General features: G+C 55.6%; 1 protein-coding gene across 1 annotated transcript; it reads right to left on the reverse strand.

Annotated features, from left to right (window-relative positions):
• Positions 1 to 1,650: 1,650 nt before the first annotated feature.
• On the reverse strand, positions 1,651 to 13,909 carry NUCB1 (nucleobindin 1). Its single transcript, XM_056135835.1, has 13 exons — positions 13,800 to 13,909; positions 13,266 to 13,401; positions 11,131 to 11,238; positions 10,326 to 10,458; positions 9,097 to 9,200; positions 6,156 to 6,341; positions 5,815 to 5,905; positions 4,268 to 4,326; positions 3,921 to 4,013; positions 3,545 to 3,637; positions 3,240 to 3,410; positions 2,759 to 2,855; positions 1,651 to 2,432 (listed from the first exon to the last, which is right to left on the reverse strand). Exons 2-13 carry the CDS (start codon positions 13,386 to 13,388, stop codon positions 2,314 to 2,316), a joined length of 1,377 nt encoding a protein of 458 aa, XP_055991810.1. The 5' UTR covers positions 13,389 to 13,401; positions 13,800 to 13,909; the 3' UTR covers positions 1,651 to 2,313.
• Between the last annotated feature and the right edge of the window lie 663 nt (positions 13,910 to 14,572).

A 14,572-nucleotide genomic window follows, 5' to 3' on the forward strand; every position in this document is an offset into this window, starting at 1 on the left:
TTCTTCACCCTCACACTGTGTCTTCTCTCTTTCTGCCCCAGGGCCTGTATAAAACCAGAGATGCAGCCTCCACATGCCAGGACATGCCAAGGAGAGGGCAACAATTTCATTTATTGTAGGGCCACACCCAGCAGTGCTTAGTCCACCAGCCCACATCTGGAGGTGCTAGAGACCACTTGGTATCAGGGACCGAAGCCAGGTCCCACCAAGTGCTGATTCCATGGATCACTGGAGCCACCCCAGGACCCAGAGTCATTTCACAGCGTCGTGGGCACTGGCAAACCTTGGCAGCGGGCAGATCAGAGAGGAAATCATCTCATACAGAACAAAAGGGCCAATAGAATTCCCTTGAATTATGACTAGAATTAAAGATGGGGCGGAGGGGCTGGAGTGATAGCACAGCGGGTAGGGTGTTTGCCTTGCACGCGGCGGACCCAGGTTCGATTCCCAGCATCCCATATGGTCCCCCGAGCATCACCAGGAATAATTCCTGAGTGCATAAACCAGGAGTAACCCCTGTGCATTGCCAGATGTGACCCAAAAAGAAAAAGAAAAAGAAGATGAGGTGGGAGGGGGCTGGGCTGCTTGGGGCAGAGGGGACAGATTGTTACCTGTGTGCGTGAGGTGCTGTCATGGAAGCGCGGGTCTCCTGCAGACAAGGCTCTAATGCTGAACCATTTACATCCCTGGCATTGTGTATTGGTAATGAGACTCCAGGTGTTATTTTCTTTTTGGTTTGGGGGCCACACCTGGCGGTGTTCAGGGCTTACCCCTGGCTCTATGCTACTATCTCTCCATCCTTTAATCATTCTTTAAACTCCCTTGAGCTTCTTTCCACATCTTCCTTGGTAGATGTGCACTGGTGCAGGGGTCAGTTGGCTAGATTTAGAACTTCTGCTACTATCTCTCCACCAGGGTGAGAATCCTGCCAGGGCCAGGATTTTAGCTTCTGTTCTCTCTCCAACTCTTATCACCTTAATTTAAGTCCAGCCCTGCCTATATTCCCCTGAGCACAGCCAAGAGTCGCTCCTGAGCCCAGAACCAGGACTAGCACCAAAGGGCTAGAGAGATAGGACAGTGGGTAGGGCACTAGTCTTGTGCATGGCTGACACAGTTTGATCCCTTTCACCCCATATGGTTCCTGAGCCCTGCCAGGAGTGATCCTTACGTGAAGTGCCAGGAGTAAGCCCTGAACACTACTGGGTGTGGCCCTCCCAAAAATATGAAAACAGAAAGGTAAGGTAAAGGTAAAGGCCCTCCCGTTGATCATCGATTTGCTCGAGCGGGCCCAGTAACGTCTCCATTGGAGACTTTGTTGTTACTGTGTCTGGCATATCGAATACTCTCGGTAGCTTGCCGGGCTCTCCGAGAGGGGCGGAGGAATCGAACTCGGGTCGGCCATGTTGGCCGCTTGTAAGGCGAACGCCCTGCCCGCTGTGCTATCGCTCCAGACCCAGAAAACAGAAAAAGCAAAACAAAACCTCAAAAGGTCTAAGAGAACTCGGTGGACTGAGCTAATGCTTCACATGCAGGAGACCTGGGTTCAAACCTTCCCACATGGTACCTAGAGCACTGTCAGAGTGAGCCAAAATGAAAAAAGAAACAAAACGAATGTTGCAGGCTGTACTGGGTAATGGGGGAAAAGCATCTTCAGACAAGGCATAGATTTGTTCCAGAAAGTATATTTGGGGGAACCGGGAGAGCAGGATGGAGGGCAGTGGGGGAGAAGGCCAAAGGGCAGGGGCCCAGCCCTGAGGGTGCCCACGTGAGGCTGAGGGGCTGGAGCCACACCGGGGAAGCTCTGGAACCCTTCTGGGGTGTCAGGAAGGAGGCCCAAGGCAGAAGAGGCCAGAGAATTGGGGAGAGTCAGCACTGCGAAAGGAGATAGGACCCGTCCATGGGTCTTCCAGTTGTCACTGGTATCAAGTTTCCAAGGGATCCCCAAGATCCATAATCAGCCAAAGCAGAGTCTGGAGGGGGGGGGGGTGGTTCCAGCAGCTGGGGCTTCCTAAAGCCCAGAAAATAAGCACAGAACAATCCCTCTCAGGAAGGAGGAGTGACCCCCCATTAGGTGGACCAATGAACACCCCACTGGATATGAGACAAGGCGGGTCCTTGAAGAGGGACAGAAAGAAGGGCCAGGCCTGGGGGAAACCGAGGCACAGAGTGGGTCTGGGTCAAGTGTGACCTGCCACCCTGTCCCCTGTCCCAGAGGCTCCCCAGATTGCTGGCCCTAGAGGATTCATCCTGACCCTTAGCGCCCCCACATCAGTTGCTTCTACAAGGACCCAGGGGGTGGTGGGATATGAGCCATCACAGGTTCTGGGGCTCCAGCCGCGACTGCTCGGGGGGCTGCTCTGGGACCTTCTTCTCTGACGTGTCCACATCTTTGTGGTCACCAACTGGGGCTGGGACAGGAGCATCATCTGGAACTGGGGAGAAATGATAGTATTAGACACCCCGGCCCCTCCTCCCTCAGACTTTATCCCTCCTCGCTCAGTCCTAGCTTCTCCTCCCTTCAATGTAGGCTGTGGGCCCTTTTCCCTCATACCCAGCCCATGCTCCCTCAGTTCCTCCTCCTTCAGATCCAGTCCCTCCTCCTTCAGACTCAGTCTCTCCTTCCTCAGTCCTTTGTATCTTAGTCCCAGCCCCCCCAACCCTCCTCCCTCAGATTGTAGGTGCCCAATCCCTCTTCCCTCAGAACCAGGCCCCAGGCCCTCTGCCCTCAGACCAGGTCCCCCACTATATGGGGCAGCACCTGTTTCAGGGTGGAACTTGAGCTGCCCATCAGGTCTGGGCGCTGAGTCACTGTGGCCTTGCAGCTGCTGTTTCCTCTGTTCCATGTACAGCACGGCCTGGTGGAGAGGGCACAGTCAGATGGCTCCCCCCCAAGTTTCCATAGCAATGTGTCCACCAGCCAGGGGGCTCATCCCTTCTCTGTGCCTGCTTTCCTCTGTACAGTTGGGCCTAGTAAGATCCAATTCTCCCTCAGCTGTGATGGCCTGAACTGTACCTTCATACGGGCAAGCTAGGGCAAGCCAGGTTGTCCCCTCTCCCCCTTGGACCTTCCTATCCTCTCCCACTTACCAGCCTCCTGCCCCTATCCAACATGGCAGCCGCGGCTGTCAGTGCTGACATCTGCCCTTGGTCAAGATGGCAGCCACTAGGGTGGCTCAGGCTCCTCGCACAAGGGCACCTCCGGGGCTCGGACAATGAACCTCGCCTCCCTGGCTAGTCACCTGCTGTAGTTCTCTCTTCTGAGCCTCTAGGCGGCCCTGGGAGCGACCCAGAGCCTCTGTCTCTTGGCTGAGGCGCTGGGCCTTGGCATTCAGCTCTGCCTCCCGTGCCGCCAGCTCCTCCTCGAACCTCTTCAGCTCTTCCTCCGTGTAAGCGGGGCGCATCTCCACCGTCTGCAGAGGGACCCACCCGATACGGAGGCTTCAGAGCAGCCGGGCGAGAGTATGAGGACCCAGGGAGAGAAGCAGCCGGAGGGACCGGCATGGGAGACAGTTATTGAGCAACCAGAGGGTCCCCAAGCTCTCACCTCCCAGCCCTCCCCAGTGTCCCCAAACTCCTTCCTCTGAGTAGATGCCAGGAACTCCTCCAGGGTCACTAGGCGGTCCTGGTTGGTGTCCACCTGGGGAGGCAGATAATGTTAAGAGTCAGAGTCCGGGGAAATAGTTCAGCAGGGAGGGCATTTGCATTGCACGCGACTGACCCAGGTTTGATCCCCGGCACCCCATATAGTCCCCTGAGCACTGCCAGGAGTGATCCCTGAGTGCAGAACAAGGAGAAAGTCCTGGGCACCGATGGGTGTGTGGCCGAAAAGCCATAAAATAAATACATGAATAAAACGGTAATGAACAGCGCTGGACACCCCTCCAGCTGCCACTGCCCTTGGGCGGGGCCCAACTGCTTACGTTCTTCATCACATGCTCCCGCATGCGCAGTCGCTCCTCCTCCATCTCCCGCATGTCATCTTCTTCATTCTTTGGATCATACACTTTCTCCAGCTGTGGGGACACGCGATGGGCAGGGGCTACTGAGAAGTCCGGGGCTCCTCTTTCCCAGGCTCGCGGACCTCCCGACACCGGTGATCAGACTTCAACTCCCAGCAGTCCTCAGGGCACTCCACCACTCCAGGTGGCTGCTCTTTGTCTCAGGTACTGCTGGGAGTTGTAGTTCTCCCGCAATTGCTTTCCAAGGGGACTCTAAGAGGCCAGAACCAGCCTGGGAATTGCACGTGCCTCAGACTTCCAGCACTCACCTCTTTGGTGAAGAGGGCCTCCAGCTCTTGTTCATCCAGGACACCATCACTGTTGATATCTGAGGGGGACAACATAGGTATTGGGGAGCACTGTGGGTTAAGTCATGTTCCTGTCCACTAAGGTCTAAGTTGAAATGTAATGTCTTCAAAGACCAACTGTCCAAACAGAGCTGCCACCAGTCACATAGGACACCCAAATTTATTTATTATTTTGCTTTGAGGTTATACCTGGCTGCGCTCAGGGCTGATTCCAGCTTCTTTGCTCAGGGATCACAATGAGTGGGGCTACGGGGACCATATGAGGTACCTGGGATTAAATCCAGTTTGGCCACATACAAGGTAGGTGGGCAAGTGCCCCACCTGCTGTACTTTCCTCTGGACTCCTAAAATTTAAATGAGCAACAATTATACTCGGGCACTGCGGGCTCAGCTCTAGGCTTGGAAAATAAAGCGAAAACTGAATAAAGGGAATCACACAAACTTTGCTATTTCCCAGTGCACAAAAAGATTATTTCCAACAGATTAAGTGTGCAGTAGTACTGTGTTTAAAAAAGCATGTGGGGCCAGAGGAGTGATATTAAGTGGGGAGGGCGTTTGCTTTGCACATGGCTGGGCTGACCGGGTTCAATCGCCTGCATCTCACATAGTCCACTGAATCCACCAAGGGAGATCCCTGAGTGCAGAGCCAGGAGTAAGCTCTGAGCACAGCTACAGCTGGATGTGGCCCCCTCTAAATGTTTCTTAACTTTAAAACTATTTTATTGGGGCCAGAGAGATGATCCAGAAAGTTAGGCACTTGCCTTGCACACTGCCAACACCAATTCAATCCCTGGCACTGCATAGTATACTCCCTGAGCACTGCGGGGTGTGCCTCCCAGTCTCGGCCTACCCTTTCTTGGCAAAGTAAAATATTCCTGGCTTTTCACTCTAGGCTGGGTGCTGGCTAAGTGGGTGGGTGGGTCTTGGCTTGGGTCCTGACTCTGTCCTGGCATCTCCATGAAGCTGGGTACACAGAATGAGCTTGGGGCAGGAGAGAAAGTACGGCAAGGAGGGCGCAGCCAACTTGGATTCAATGCCCGGCATCCCATATGGTCTGCTAAGCTCCGCCAGGAGTGATCCCTGAATGCAGAGCAAATCCTGAGCATCAACAGGTGTGGCCCCCAAACAGACAAACAAAAATATAGAGGGAGCTCAGAGAAACTTCAAGGGAATAAATGAGCGGGTCGTCCAGAACTATAAGCACCGCAGGGTGAGCTTCCGGGTCTGGTCTTCGACACACCCATAGGGGCTGCTAAGCCCAGACAGGAGGATAAAGAGAAATGTGGCTCCAAATAATGAAGGCAAATGTGCCTCACTAGTCCTGGAGGCCTGTTCACCAGGGATGAGACCACTCTCGGCGACAGGATCCCTAATAGGGGACCAGATCCTAGCGGGGGCGCCACGGGAAGCGGGGTGCAGGTGCTGGGAGAGGGTCCTCAGCACTGGACCTTAGAAAGATCAGAGCCTCAGGGTTGAGCTTGGATCTGGGGTTTCCATCCCCACCTTACCATGCAGTATGAAGAAGGTCTTGGGGTTAAACCTGTTGGGGTCCAATCCATCCAGCTCCTCCCACACCTCCTTCAGCTGTGCTTGGCTGCCCTGCAGAGGGGACAGCCCGGGCGACTGAGGAAGGCGTGCACAGCCCACTCCAGCCGCAGCGCTCGTTTCTACAAATCCTCCCACCTAGGCAAACTAAATCCCAGCAACCCCGGGAGTGGGTGATCATAGTCGAAGAGAGCTTCTGGCCCCAGCGCCCTCTGGGAGTTGTAGTTCTTTAGCTACTTCCTCGGATGGAACCGCTGAGAGGCGGACCAGGTGGAGGATGGGCATGGGGATAGGGGAGCCTTACGGGCACATTGACTTTGGGGTGTTCGCGGTGCCGGCGCTGCTGCTCTTCCAGCTTCCTCTCTGCCTCCTTCCGCTGTTCCTCGCCCAGGGACTCCAGGTAGCGGCGCCGCTCGTGTTCCTTGAGCATCTCATAGCGTTTGAACTCTTCGTGATGGGCGGCGTCGTACTGGGCGAGGTCCCGGGTGGCCTGGGGATAAGCAACCGGTCACCCCCACCTGGCAGGACCCAGCCCTAAATTCCATCTCCAGAGGCCAGGCCAAGTGCAACCACGACAGCCATCCTGTCCGGGGCCTCAAGTCCTGACCTCGCAGCCACCTCAGTTTGCTCGGGAGTGATTAGGGTCTGTCTTAACCTGAACCGCCTTTCCCCAGCACCTCAAGAGCGCGACAGAGGAAGCAAACCTCAGATAATGCCTCCTTGGGGGAAGGCCGTCCGGGCTGTGCTTAGGGTTTCCTCCTGGCTCCATGCGCTAGGCTCAGCCCTGGCAGTGCACCGGGGTGCCCTCTGCATCACTGAGAACCAACCCAGCCTTGGACATAAAAAGCACTTTCTCCAGCTCTGTGCTGTCTCCCTGGCCTGGTCAACTTCATGGGGCTGGAGAGAGAGCTCAACGGGGAGAGCACGTGCTTCACATGAGGGCATGCAGGAAACCCAGGTTTGTGCCCCAGCATGGCATCAGAGTGACCCCCAAACATCATCAGAGGGACCCATGAACCCTGATTATGGGTTCCCCACTGAATATGGCCGTCCAAACAAAAACGGGATGGAGTGATAGTACCTGGGATAAGGTACTGGCCACAAAAATCTGTGTTTCTGTGACCTCACATTGAGTCGAGGGAGGTGTGATTCCAGGAGCCAGAGATAATTCAGGGCTTAAGGCACTGAGGCCTTGTGTTATCTCTCCAGCCTCAAATGTGTGTGGTCTTAAGAGGGGAAAGCAACCAGCCCTCATCTGAGAAATGGGACTCACAGTCCCACCTTGGAGTGCCGCAGGTATGGCCTGTCGGTGCGCCATCTAGTGGCCACACCGATAATAGCAGCTATTTGAGTGAATTCTTGGAGAGCCCTGCAGGATGGTTTTGTTTGTTTGAGCCAGGTGCTCAGGAGTCACCCTGGCCAGTTGTGGTGGTGCTTAGGGATCATTTCTGGCTATGTCCAGTGGACCAAGTGGATTCCCAGCATCGAACCCAGGGCTGCATCCCACTGAGCAAATTCTCCAGGCCCCTGTGGGAAGTTGTTCCCATTTACTTCTAGAACATTCCAGAAACTATTTCTCCAATGCATCACTATTCTCCTGGTCTCAGCCCTCCTCATCTCTGGGGTTCCTTTGTTTCCATTTTCTACACTTAGCAACAGGATCTACCCACTCATGCCTTTCGAGCTCAGCATTTGGGGATCTGCTCCAGGAAGTGCTTGTGCTGTGAATGTGTGGCTTGTGACGGCTTGTCTTCACACATAGAAGCAATTAGCTTCTATTGCTAACGGACAGACCATCACGATCATAGGAGCTTAAAACAACATGAATTTATCTTCTGGTACACGGCTTACGAAGTTCCTTCATTTCTTGGCGTCCTGAATGCACCCCATTAGCCTACTGACTTATCTCCCAGGCCCAGAGTTTTGTTTTGTTTAGCTAGGCTTTAGGTTGATACCCAGCTGAGCTCAGGAGCTTCAGGTGGTACCCAGGGGACTATGCAATATTGGGAATGGAACCTGGGACTCCTGCAAGTAAAGTAAGTGCTCAGGACATTGACCTTGTACAGTCCTGGAGATTCGAGACCAGGCTGGCAGGACCTGCCTGTGGTCAGCCCTGGTTGACCCCCCAGGCACCACAGTATTCCCCGAGCACTGCTAGGAGCAATCCCTGATTATCGCCACAAAAAAAAGCAGCCAATGCCACAGTGTTTTTTTTCTTTTGGTGGGGGTATTGGTTTGGGGGCCACATCCGTCATTACTCAAGGCTTACTCCTGACTGCACTCAGGAATCATGCCTGACATCGATTGAGGGACCCTATGTGGCATGTTCCTGGAACAAATCTAGGTTGGCTGTATGCGAGGCAAGAGCCCTCCCTGCGGTATGATGGCTCTGACCCCAAAAGCCACAGGCCTTGAGAGTTAGGATGTGACTTTTTTGGGTGGAGGAGGGAGGGTTGCATGATTCAACTTCTCCCAGGACACAGAGATGACTCCTACCCACAGGTCTTACAGGAAAAATAAAGCCCATGAAGACTGGATACCAAGTTTGGGGCCAGAGAAACAGCTCAACTGGCTGAAAGCAGGCTTTGCATGCAAGAAACCCAAGTTCCAGGCTGGAGCAATAGTACAGTGGGGAGGGCGCTTGCCTTGCACACAGCCAACCCAGGTTCGATCCTGGCATCTCATAGGATCACCCAAGCACCGCCAGGAGTAGTTCCTGAGTGCAGAGACAGGGGTAAGCCAAAAGCATTGCCAGTTGTGACCCCCCTACCCCCCCAAAAAAGAGAGAGAGAGACCCAAGTTCCACCTCCCAGCACCAGGTATAGAGTGACCACCAAGCACAGAACCAGGGTAAGCCCCTGAGCATCATGGGGTGTGTCCCCCAATCAAAAACACAAAAGAGGGGCTGGAGGGATAGTCCATCAGGGAGGGCAGCAGGGAGGGCATGCTTTGCACACGGTTGACCCAGGTTTGATTCCCAGCATCCCATATGGTCCTCCCGAGCATTACCAAGAGAAATTCCTGAGTGTAGAGCCAGGAGTAACCCTTGAGCTTCACTGGGTATGACCCGAAAAGAAAAAAAAAAGTCCACAAAAGAAATGAAGTCTGTTCTGAGAGACGGGCCTGCCCTGCTGAAAACCCCTGCTTTCCCTCAGGGCTCGGGGGTTGCCACCCCATACTCTGCAGCCGGCCACACAAGCGCATGGGGGCTCCATCCCCTGCCCAGAGTTCCCTGGATCAACTACCGTCTGGATCAACAGTTCCAGGTCCCGCGCCTCAAATGTGTGCTGGTTCTGGGGGTCCAGATGTTCAAACTGCTTCAGGAGGCTCAGGTGGTCCAACTGCATGTCTGGGTGAGGCAGACAGGAAAACAAAACAGACAGCAAACTCATGGTATGTTCTTTCTTACATACTCCTATTCCAGGGCCTCAGGGATGACTCAAAGGTTTGATCCTGACAATACATGATCCCTGCAAACCACTGGGGAAGCCCCCCTCCACCTCGCCCCTACAAATCCCTGCATTGGCTATTTACAGAGGGCACTGGGAAGTCCAGAGAACATGTCATTGAGGCTAGGAGCAATCAAGGAGGGCTTCCTGGAGGTGATGGCCACAACTGTGCCGTCTACTTCAAGTAAAAATAACCATCATGGAGCCAGAGATATAGTATAGTCAAGCGGAGGAGAGCAGGTGATGTGAATGGAACCTCGAGGACCCCCACAGCCTGGCCCCCAGGGGTCAACAGTCAGGATGCGAGGAACTCTAGGGACATGACCTCTGAGATGAGCCTCACACACCCCAACAAAGAATGTCTGTGGCAGAGCGCCGTGTGGGGCAAAGGTCCCCAGGTGACAGGTTGCACCCCAACCCTGACTCAGAACTCTGCTGCAATCAGAAAACAGGAAGTAGAGATTTGCATCCCATCCCGGCTGCCTCATTCACAGGGGCAGGTGTCACAAATGCCCAGGGCCAGGGTCCAAATGGCAGGACAAGCTGCCACTGTTATTAGAGTGCACACAGCCCAGCCACGTGAGACATGCGGGGGTTATTAAGTATGATTTCATTCCCACATGGTGCCTGAAGAAGGCAAACCAGCCTGGACTAAGTGCAAAAGAAATCAACTTTCACTGATTGATTGATTGGAGTTTGGGGGCCTCACTGGGTAGAGCCTGGGGGCACCCTCTGGCTCAGTGCTCAGGAGTGAGGCATGGGGGAGGCACAAGCGGTGCTGGGGGTTCAGCAGCATGCCCGAACCTCTGGACATCCTCCAGCCCAGCAAAGAAAATCTCAGGCACATTTCACTTCCTTACTTCAGGGTCATCCTGAATGCACTGGGGTCCCCTGGTGTATCCCAGATGGTGTCAGGGATCGAACCCGGGGCCCAGTGTCTTGCAGCCCTGAGGGGGGTCTCTATGTGGCCTATTCATGTGTGTGACCGTGGGGGGCCCAGGGACGCCCCACTGCACCCTGCTCACTGGGCTCCTGCTCCGCATCCATCTTGGCCTTGAGCAGCATCCGCAGCCGCGACACCTCCTGGCGCTTGAGTTCGTCGAGCTTGGTGCGGACATGATGGCTGACGAAGTCCAGCTCCCGGCTCAGCTTCCCACTCTGCCAGGAGCCGGATCATTCGGGACACAGAAGGCAGCGGTCAGGACACCGAGGGCAGCGTGCAGCTGTCCCTCTGTAGCCCACCTGACATCACTCAGTTCCAGAAACCTTAGCAGCAGGCCCAACATCCCGCCCCAGGCCGACACCTGTGTTGACCCCAAAGCCTGAGGTGGCCCTCCACTCCTTTGCTGGCCCAACCCAACATCCTTTAAGACACAGAGTCTGGTTCAGCCCAGGGGAGCAGGGCTGCCTGGGGCACGGGTTGAGGAATGGGGGTCTCCCACATGCAACCCCAGGCAGGGACGGGTTGTGTGGTGGGGCAGGGCTGAAGAGCTGGGCACAGAGGAGGGGCAAAGGTGCTTTCCAAGGCCTCTAAAATGGACATAGTCACGCGCCCTTGGTGAGAGGCAGAAGGGAGGAACTACCCTGAGCTCCATGAGGCAGCTTTCACCATCACCCCACTTTACAGCTTGGAAAACCGAGGCACAGAGTGGGTGAGGGAGCAGCAGAGGCAAGACCGGAAGCCATGCCATCCGCCTCAGGTCTCAGTCACCTCGGTCTGTCCCCTCCCGCCCCCTTCGTCCCTTTCCTGCAGTGCTGCCCCCAGCAGCTGCTTCTCCCTGTTCCCTGATAAATAGTGGTGGGAGTGGGGACAACCCAGCCCGGTCACACCTTGATATCCTCAGCATTGGCCGCCTGAAGCTTCTCCCGGAAGTGCCCGTCCGTTTCCAGCACATTGATGACTTCTTGGAGGTATCGGTGGTAGTATAAGCCCGTGTCCTTCAGCGACAAGGACAGACGTCATGGCCCCACCTAACTCTGCTTCCTGCCCTGCTGCCCCTGTACCCAGACACCAACTGTTCCAAGCCCTGCTCCTCCCTCTTCCTGGGTCATACCCAGCTCCACACAGCCCACAGGGCAGGGGAGAGGCTTGCTCAATAGTAGCGAGGGGGGGGTTATTGGAGCGATAGAACAGTGGATAGGATAGGGTGTTTGCCTTGCATGCAGCCTACCCGACCCACATGGTCCCCCAAGCACCGCCAGGAGTAATTCCTGAGTGCAGTCAGAAGTAACCACTGAGCATTGCTGGGTGTGACCCAAAAAAGCAAATAACAACAACAACAAGTAGGGGGTCCCCCAATCCCGCCCTGTGGGTACCCTTATCTCTGGGCGCTGCTGGAACCAAGGCTCACCAACTCACTGGCTCACAGCAACAAACGCCATCATTTTGGGTGGAGGGCGGTAACCCCTAGCAGTCAGGGGTTTCTCCTGGCTTTGTGCTCAGGAATTATGTCTGGAGGTGCTCAGGGGACCATATAGGGTGCTGGGGATCGAACCCGAGTCAGCCATGTGGCAGGCAAATGCCCTGCCTGCTGACCTATCATTATGGCCCCTCGCTTACAACTTCCCTTATGCCATCTGTTTGCAGAGCTAAAGGCTCCGATCCTCTTTCTGGCTGTTGGGGGACCCTGCCTGGTAGTCCTCAGACTGAGGGGTTGATCCCGGCAATGCTTGGAGGCGTGTGTGGCAGGAATCTGACCAGAGCCCCTCACCGTAGACCTTTCACCCCAGCCCTGTGAGCACTTTAGTCTCCTGGCGGTGATGTCTGTCCCGGTATGTGCTTTGGGGCTGGAGCCAGGGCAAGTTGAGGCACTTGCCTTGCACCTGAGTTGGTCTCCAGCACCAGGTATGGCCCCCAAGTAGCAGCAGGGGTCACTCCTGAGCCAGGTACACACTCTGCTCCTGCCGCATGGACCCCCTCCAACCCCCCCAAGTCTCAGCCTCACTCTGCTCTGCCCCAGCTATTCCCTCTGCCCGGATTCTCTTTCTAGGACGCCCTGATGTTTGTTGGGCCAGCCCATTTGGCAGGTGGGTGAGGGCAAGGGAATTCCAAGTACTTGCCATAGTGACTCAAGAAATGGGGTAGAATGAATGACGAGAGAAGGGACTCCGGCTGGAGAGAGAGAGTACAAGAGCTGAGTGCATGGGGCTGGAGCGAGAGCACAACGGGTAGGGCGTTTGCCTTGCATGCGGCCGACCAGGGTTCGAATCCCAGCACCCCATATGAACACCGCCAGGAGTAATTCCTGAGTGCAGAGGCAAGAGTAACCCCTGAGTAACGCCGGGTGTGACCCAAAAAGAAAAAAAAAAGAGCAGAGTGCAAAACACGCAGGAGAGGGGCCGGAGCAATAGCACAGCGCGGAAGGCGCTTGTCTTGCACATTGCTCAATAGGATTCGATCCCCGGCACACCCCAGATGGTCCCCTGAACTCCGCCAGGAGTGATCCCTGAGCACAGAAGTAAGCTGAGCCAAGAGTAAGCTCTGAGCACCACAGAATGTGGCTTCAAATAAACAAACAAAAATTAAATAAGTTTTAAAAAAATGTTGCCTCTTCATAATCTAAACTACAACTCCCATGAGCACCAGGAACCCGGAGCTCAGCCTAGTTAGCCAACGCCACCTGCTCGGTACTACTGGGAAATGTAGTTCTTTCTTCACCCCTTCATTCATCGCCTTTCTTAAAGGAAGGTGGGTGGAACTCTTACATGGACAAGAAGATGCTGGGGTGGAGGGGACGGGGGCGAAGATTTTTCATGCAAGTTCGGCCGTGCTTTCCCGCCCGTCGGCGCGCTCACCCCCGCCCCGCCCCCTCCTTCCGCCCCTCCCCCCCGCTTTTCCACCACGTCAAAGCGCGGTCGGCAAACTCCAAGCCGTATCTTGGTGCACCCAGGGGGGGTCAAGGCGCCCGCAGGGACTTAAGTGCCACTGCAGACCCCTGGCTGGAGAGCGGGGCCCGGCCACTCACGGGGGTCTCGGTGGCGGGGTTCTCCTCCTTGGACGCCCCGCGCTCCAAGGGTACGGCCAGAACAGCGCGCAGCAACAGCAGCGGTGGCAGGAGAAGGGCGACGCGGAGCCCAGAGCGAGGCATGGCGGCGTGCTGTCTGCAGGGCGGAGAGAGGTAACAGCATCCATCCGGACCTCCCGGCCCCGAGCACCCACGGATCCAGCCTCCCGAGCCGACCCCGACTCTTCTAAGAGGCGATCAAAAGCATCACGTTCTCGGGAACTCAGCATTTCCAGTCCTCCAGTCTCTTCTTCCCCAGAACCAGAAGTCTGGACTTCCCGGCACCCTCTTAGTTCAGACTTAGGAACCGGGTGTCGTGCCCCCGCCCCTCTTTTCCAGATCCAAAAGTCTGAGCTGCCAGCCTCCTCTTTGACCAGGATCTAGAAGTACTGGTGCCGAGTGGGTGCTCCTTCGGGACCCAGTTCTCCGGTTCTCTGGCACCCCTCTTTCCCGGGCCCCAGAATCCGGCCCCCCCAGGCCCCCGCGACCCCTCACCTTTCCTTCCCGCAGAGGGCGTTTTCCCGGGTTGAGACGTCCGCGGCAATCCCGGTGGTTTCCCCCCGAGGCCACGCCCCCAGACAGTGCCGGTCCCCAGGTCTTGATTGGTCCACGCCGGCTCTGGGAGCCTGGGGCCCCGCCCCCTGCTTCTGGGAAACCCAACCACAGTCTCCTGCTTCTTAGGCGACTAGAAAGCGGAAAGTTTCAAAGAAAACTACAATTCCCAGAAGGCCAGGGGAAAGGGCAACACCTTCGGGCGATTCTGGGCCCCTGGTCTTCATGGAAATTGTAGTTTCCTCATTTGCGCCCAGTCGGTACCTGCGGGCTGTAGATCGGAGTGTGCTGCAGTCTCTGTTAGCTGCAGATCGGTATTGGCTAGCACAGTCACGAAGATTCTCGTATAATAACAGGTTATAATCACTGCGAGACTGCGAGAGGCTACTCGTGGGTCCCTTTAAGGAACATTCATTCCTTTCCAATTCAGACCTTCTCGAATGGGGTTGCTCGGTTACAAGGGAATGGGGGGTGGCAGGGGGCGATCCTCAGTTCGCTGCTTTGTTTGGAGAGTAGGGGGCCGGGAGGGAGGGGTTTAGGGCAGGTCCCAGTGGGAACCCCCTCCCTCCTTATGAGCCCTGTTCCTTCCTTCCCTTTCCTACTTCCCAGAGACGCACAGATTAGGTTCCCATCTCCAAAAGAGAGTGTCTGGTATGTTTAGAAATTGACCAGAGGCAACGCTGCAGATCTGAATGTGAAGCCTGCTAGGCTCTCCG

The sequence above is a fragment of the Sorex fumeus genome, unplaced genomic scaffold, assembly GCF_029834395.1.
Source record: "Sorex fumeus unplaced genomic scaffold, SorFum_2.1 ptg000122l, whole genome shotgun sequence".
Classification (NCBI taxonomy): domain Eukaryota; kingdom Metazoa; phylum Chordata; class Mammalia; order Eulipotyphla; family Soricidae; genus Sorex; species Sorex fumeus.

What these genes read in the sequence shown, in the direction of transcription:
- NUCB1 (XM_056135835.1), bottom strand. Translation starts at nt 13,388, where the DNA reads ATGCCTCGCTCTGGGCTCCGCGTCGCCCTTCTCCTGCCACCGCTGCTG. An exon ending in GGATGCGGAGCAGGAGCCCA is followed by an intron (nt 9,201 to 10,325) that starts GTGAGCAGGGTG and finishes TGCCTCACCCAG; the next exon opens with ACATGCAGTTGGACCACCTG. An exon ending in ACCCCAAAGTCAATGTGCCC is followed by an intron (nt 5,906 to 6,155) that starts GTAAGGCTCCCC and finishes TCCCCTCTGCAG; the next exon opens with GGCAGCCAAGCACAGCTGAA.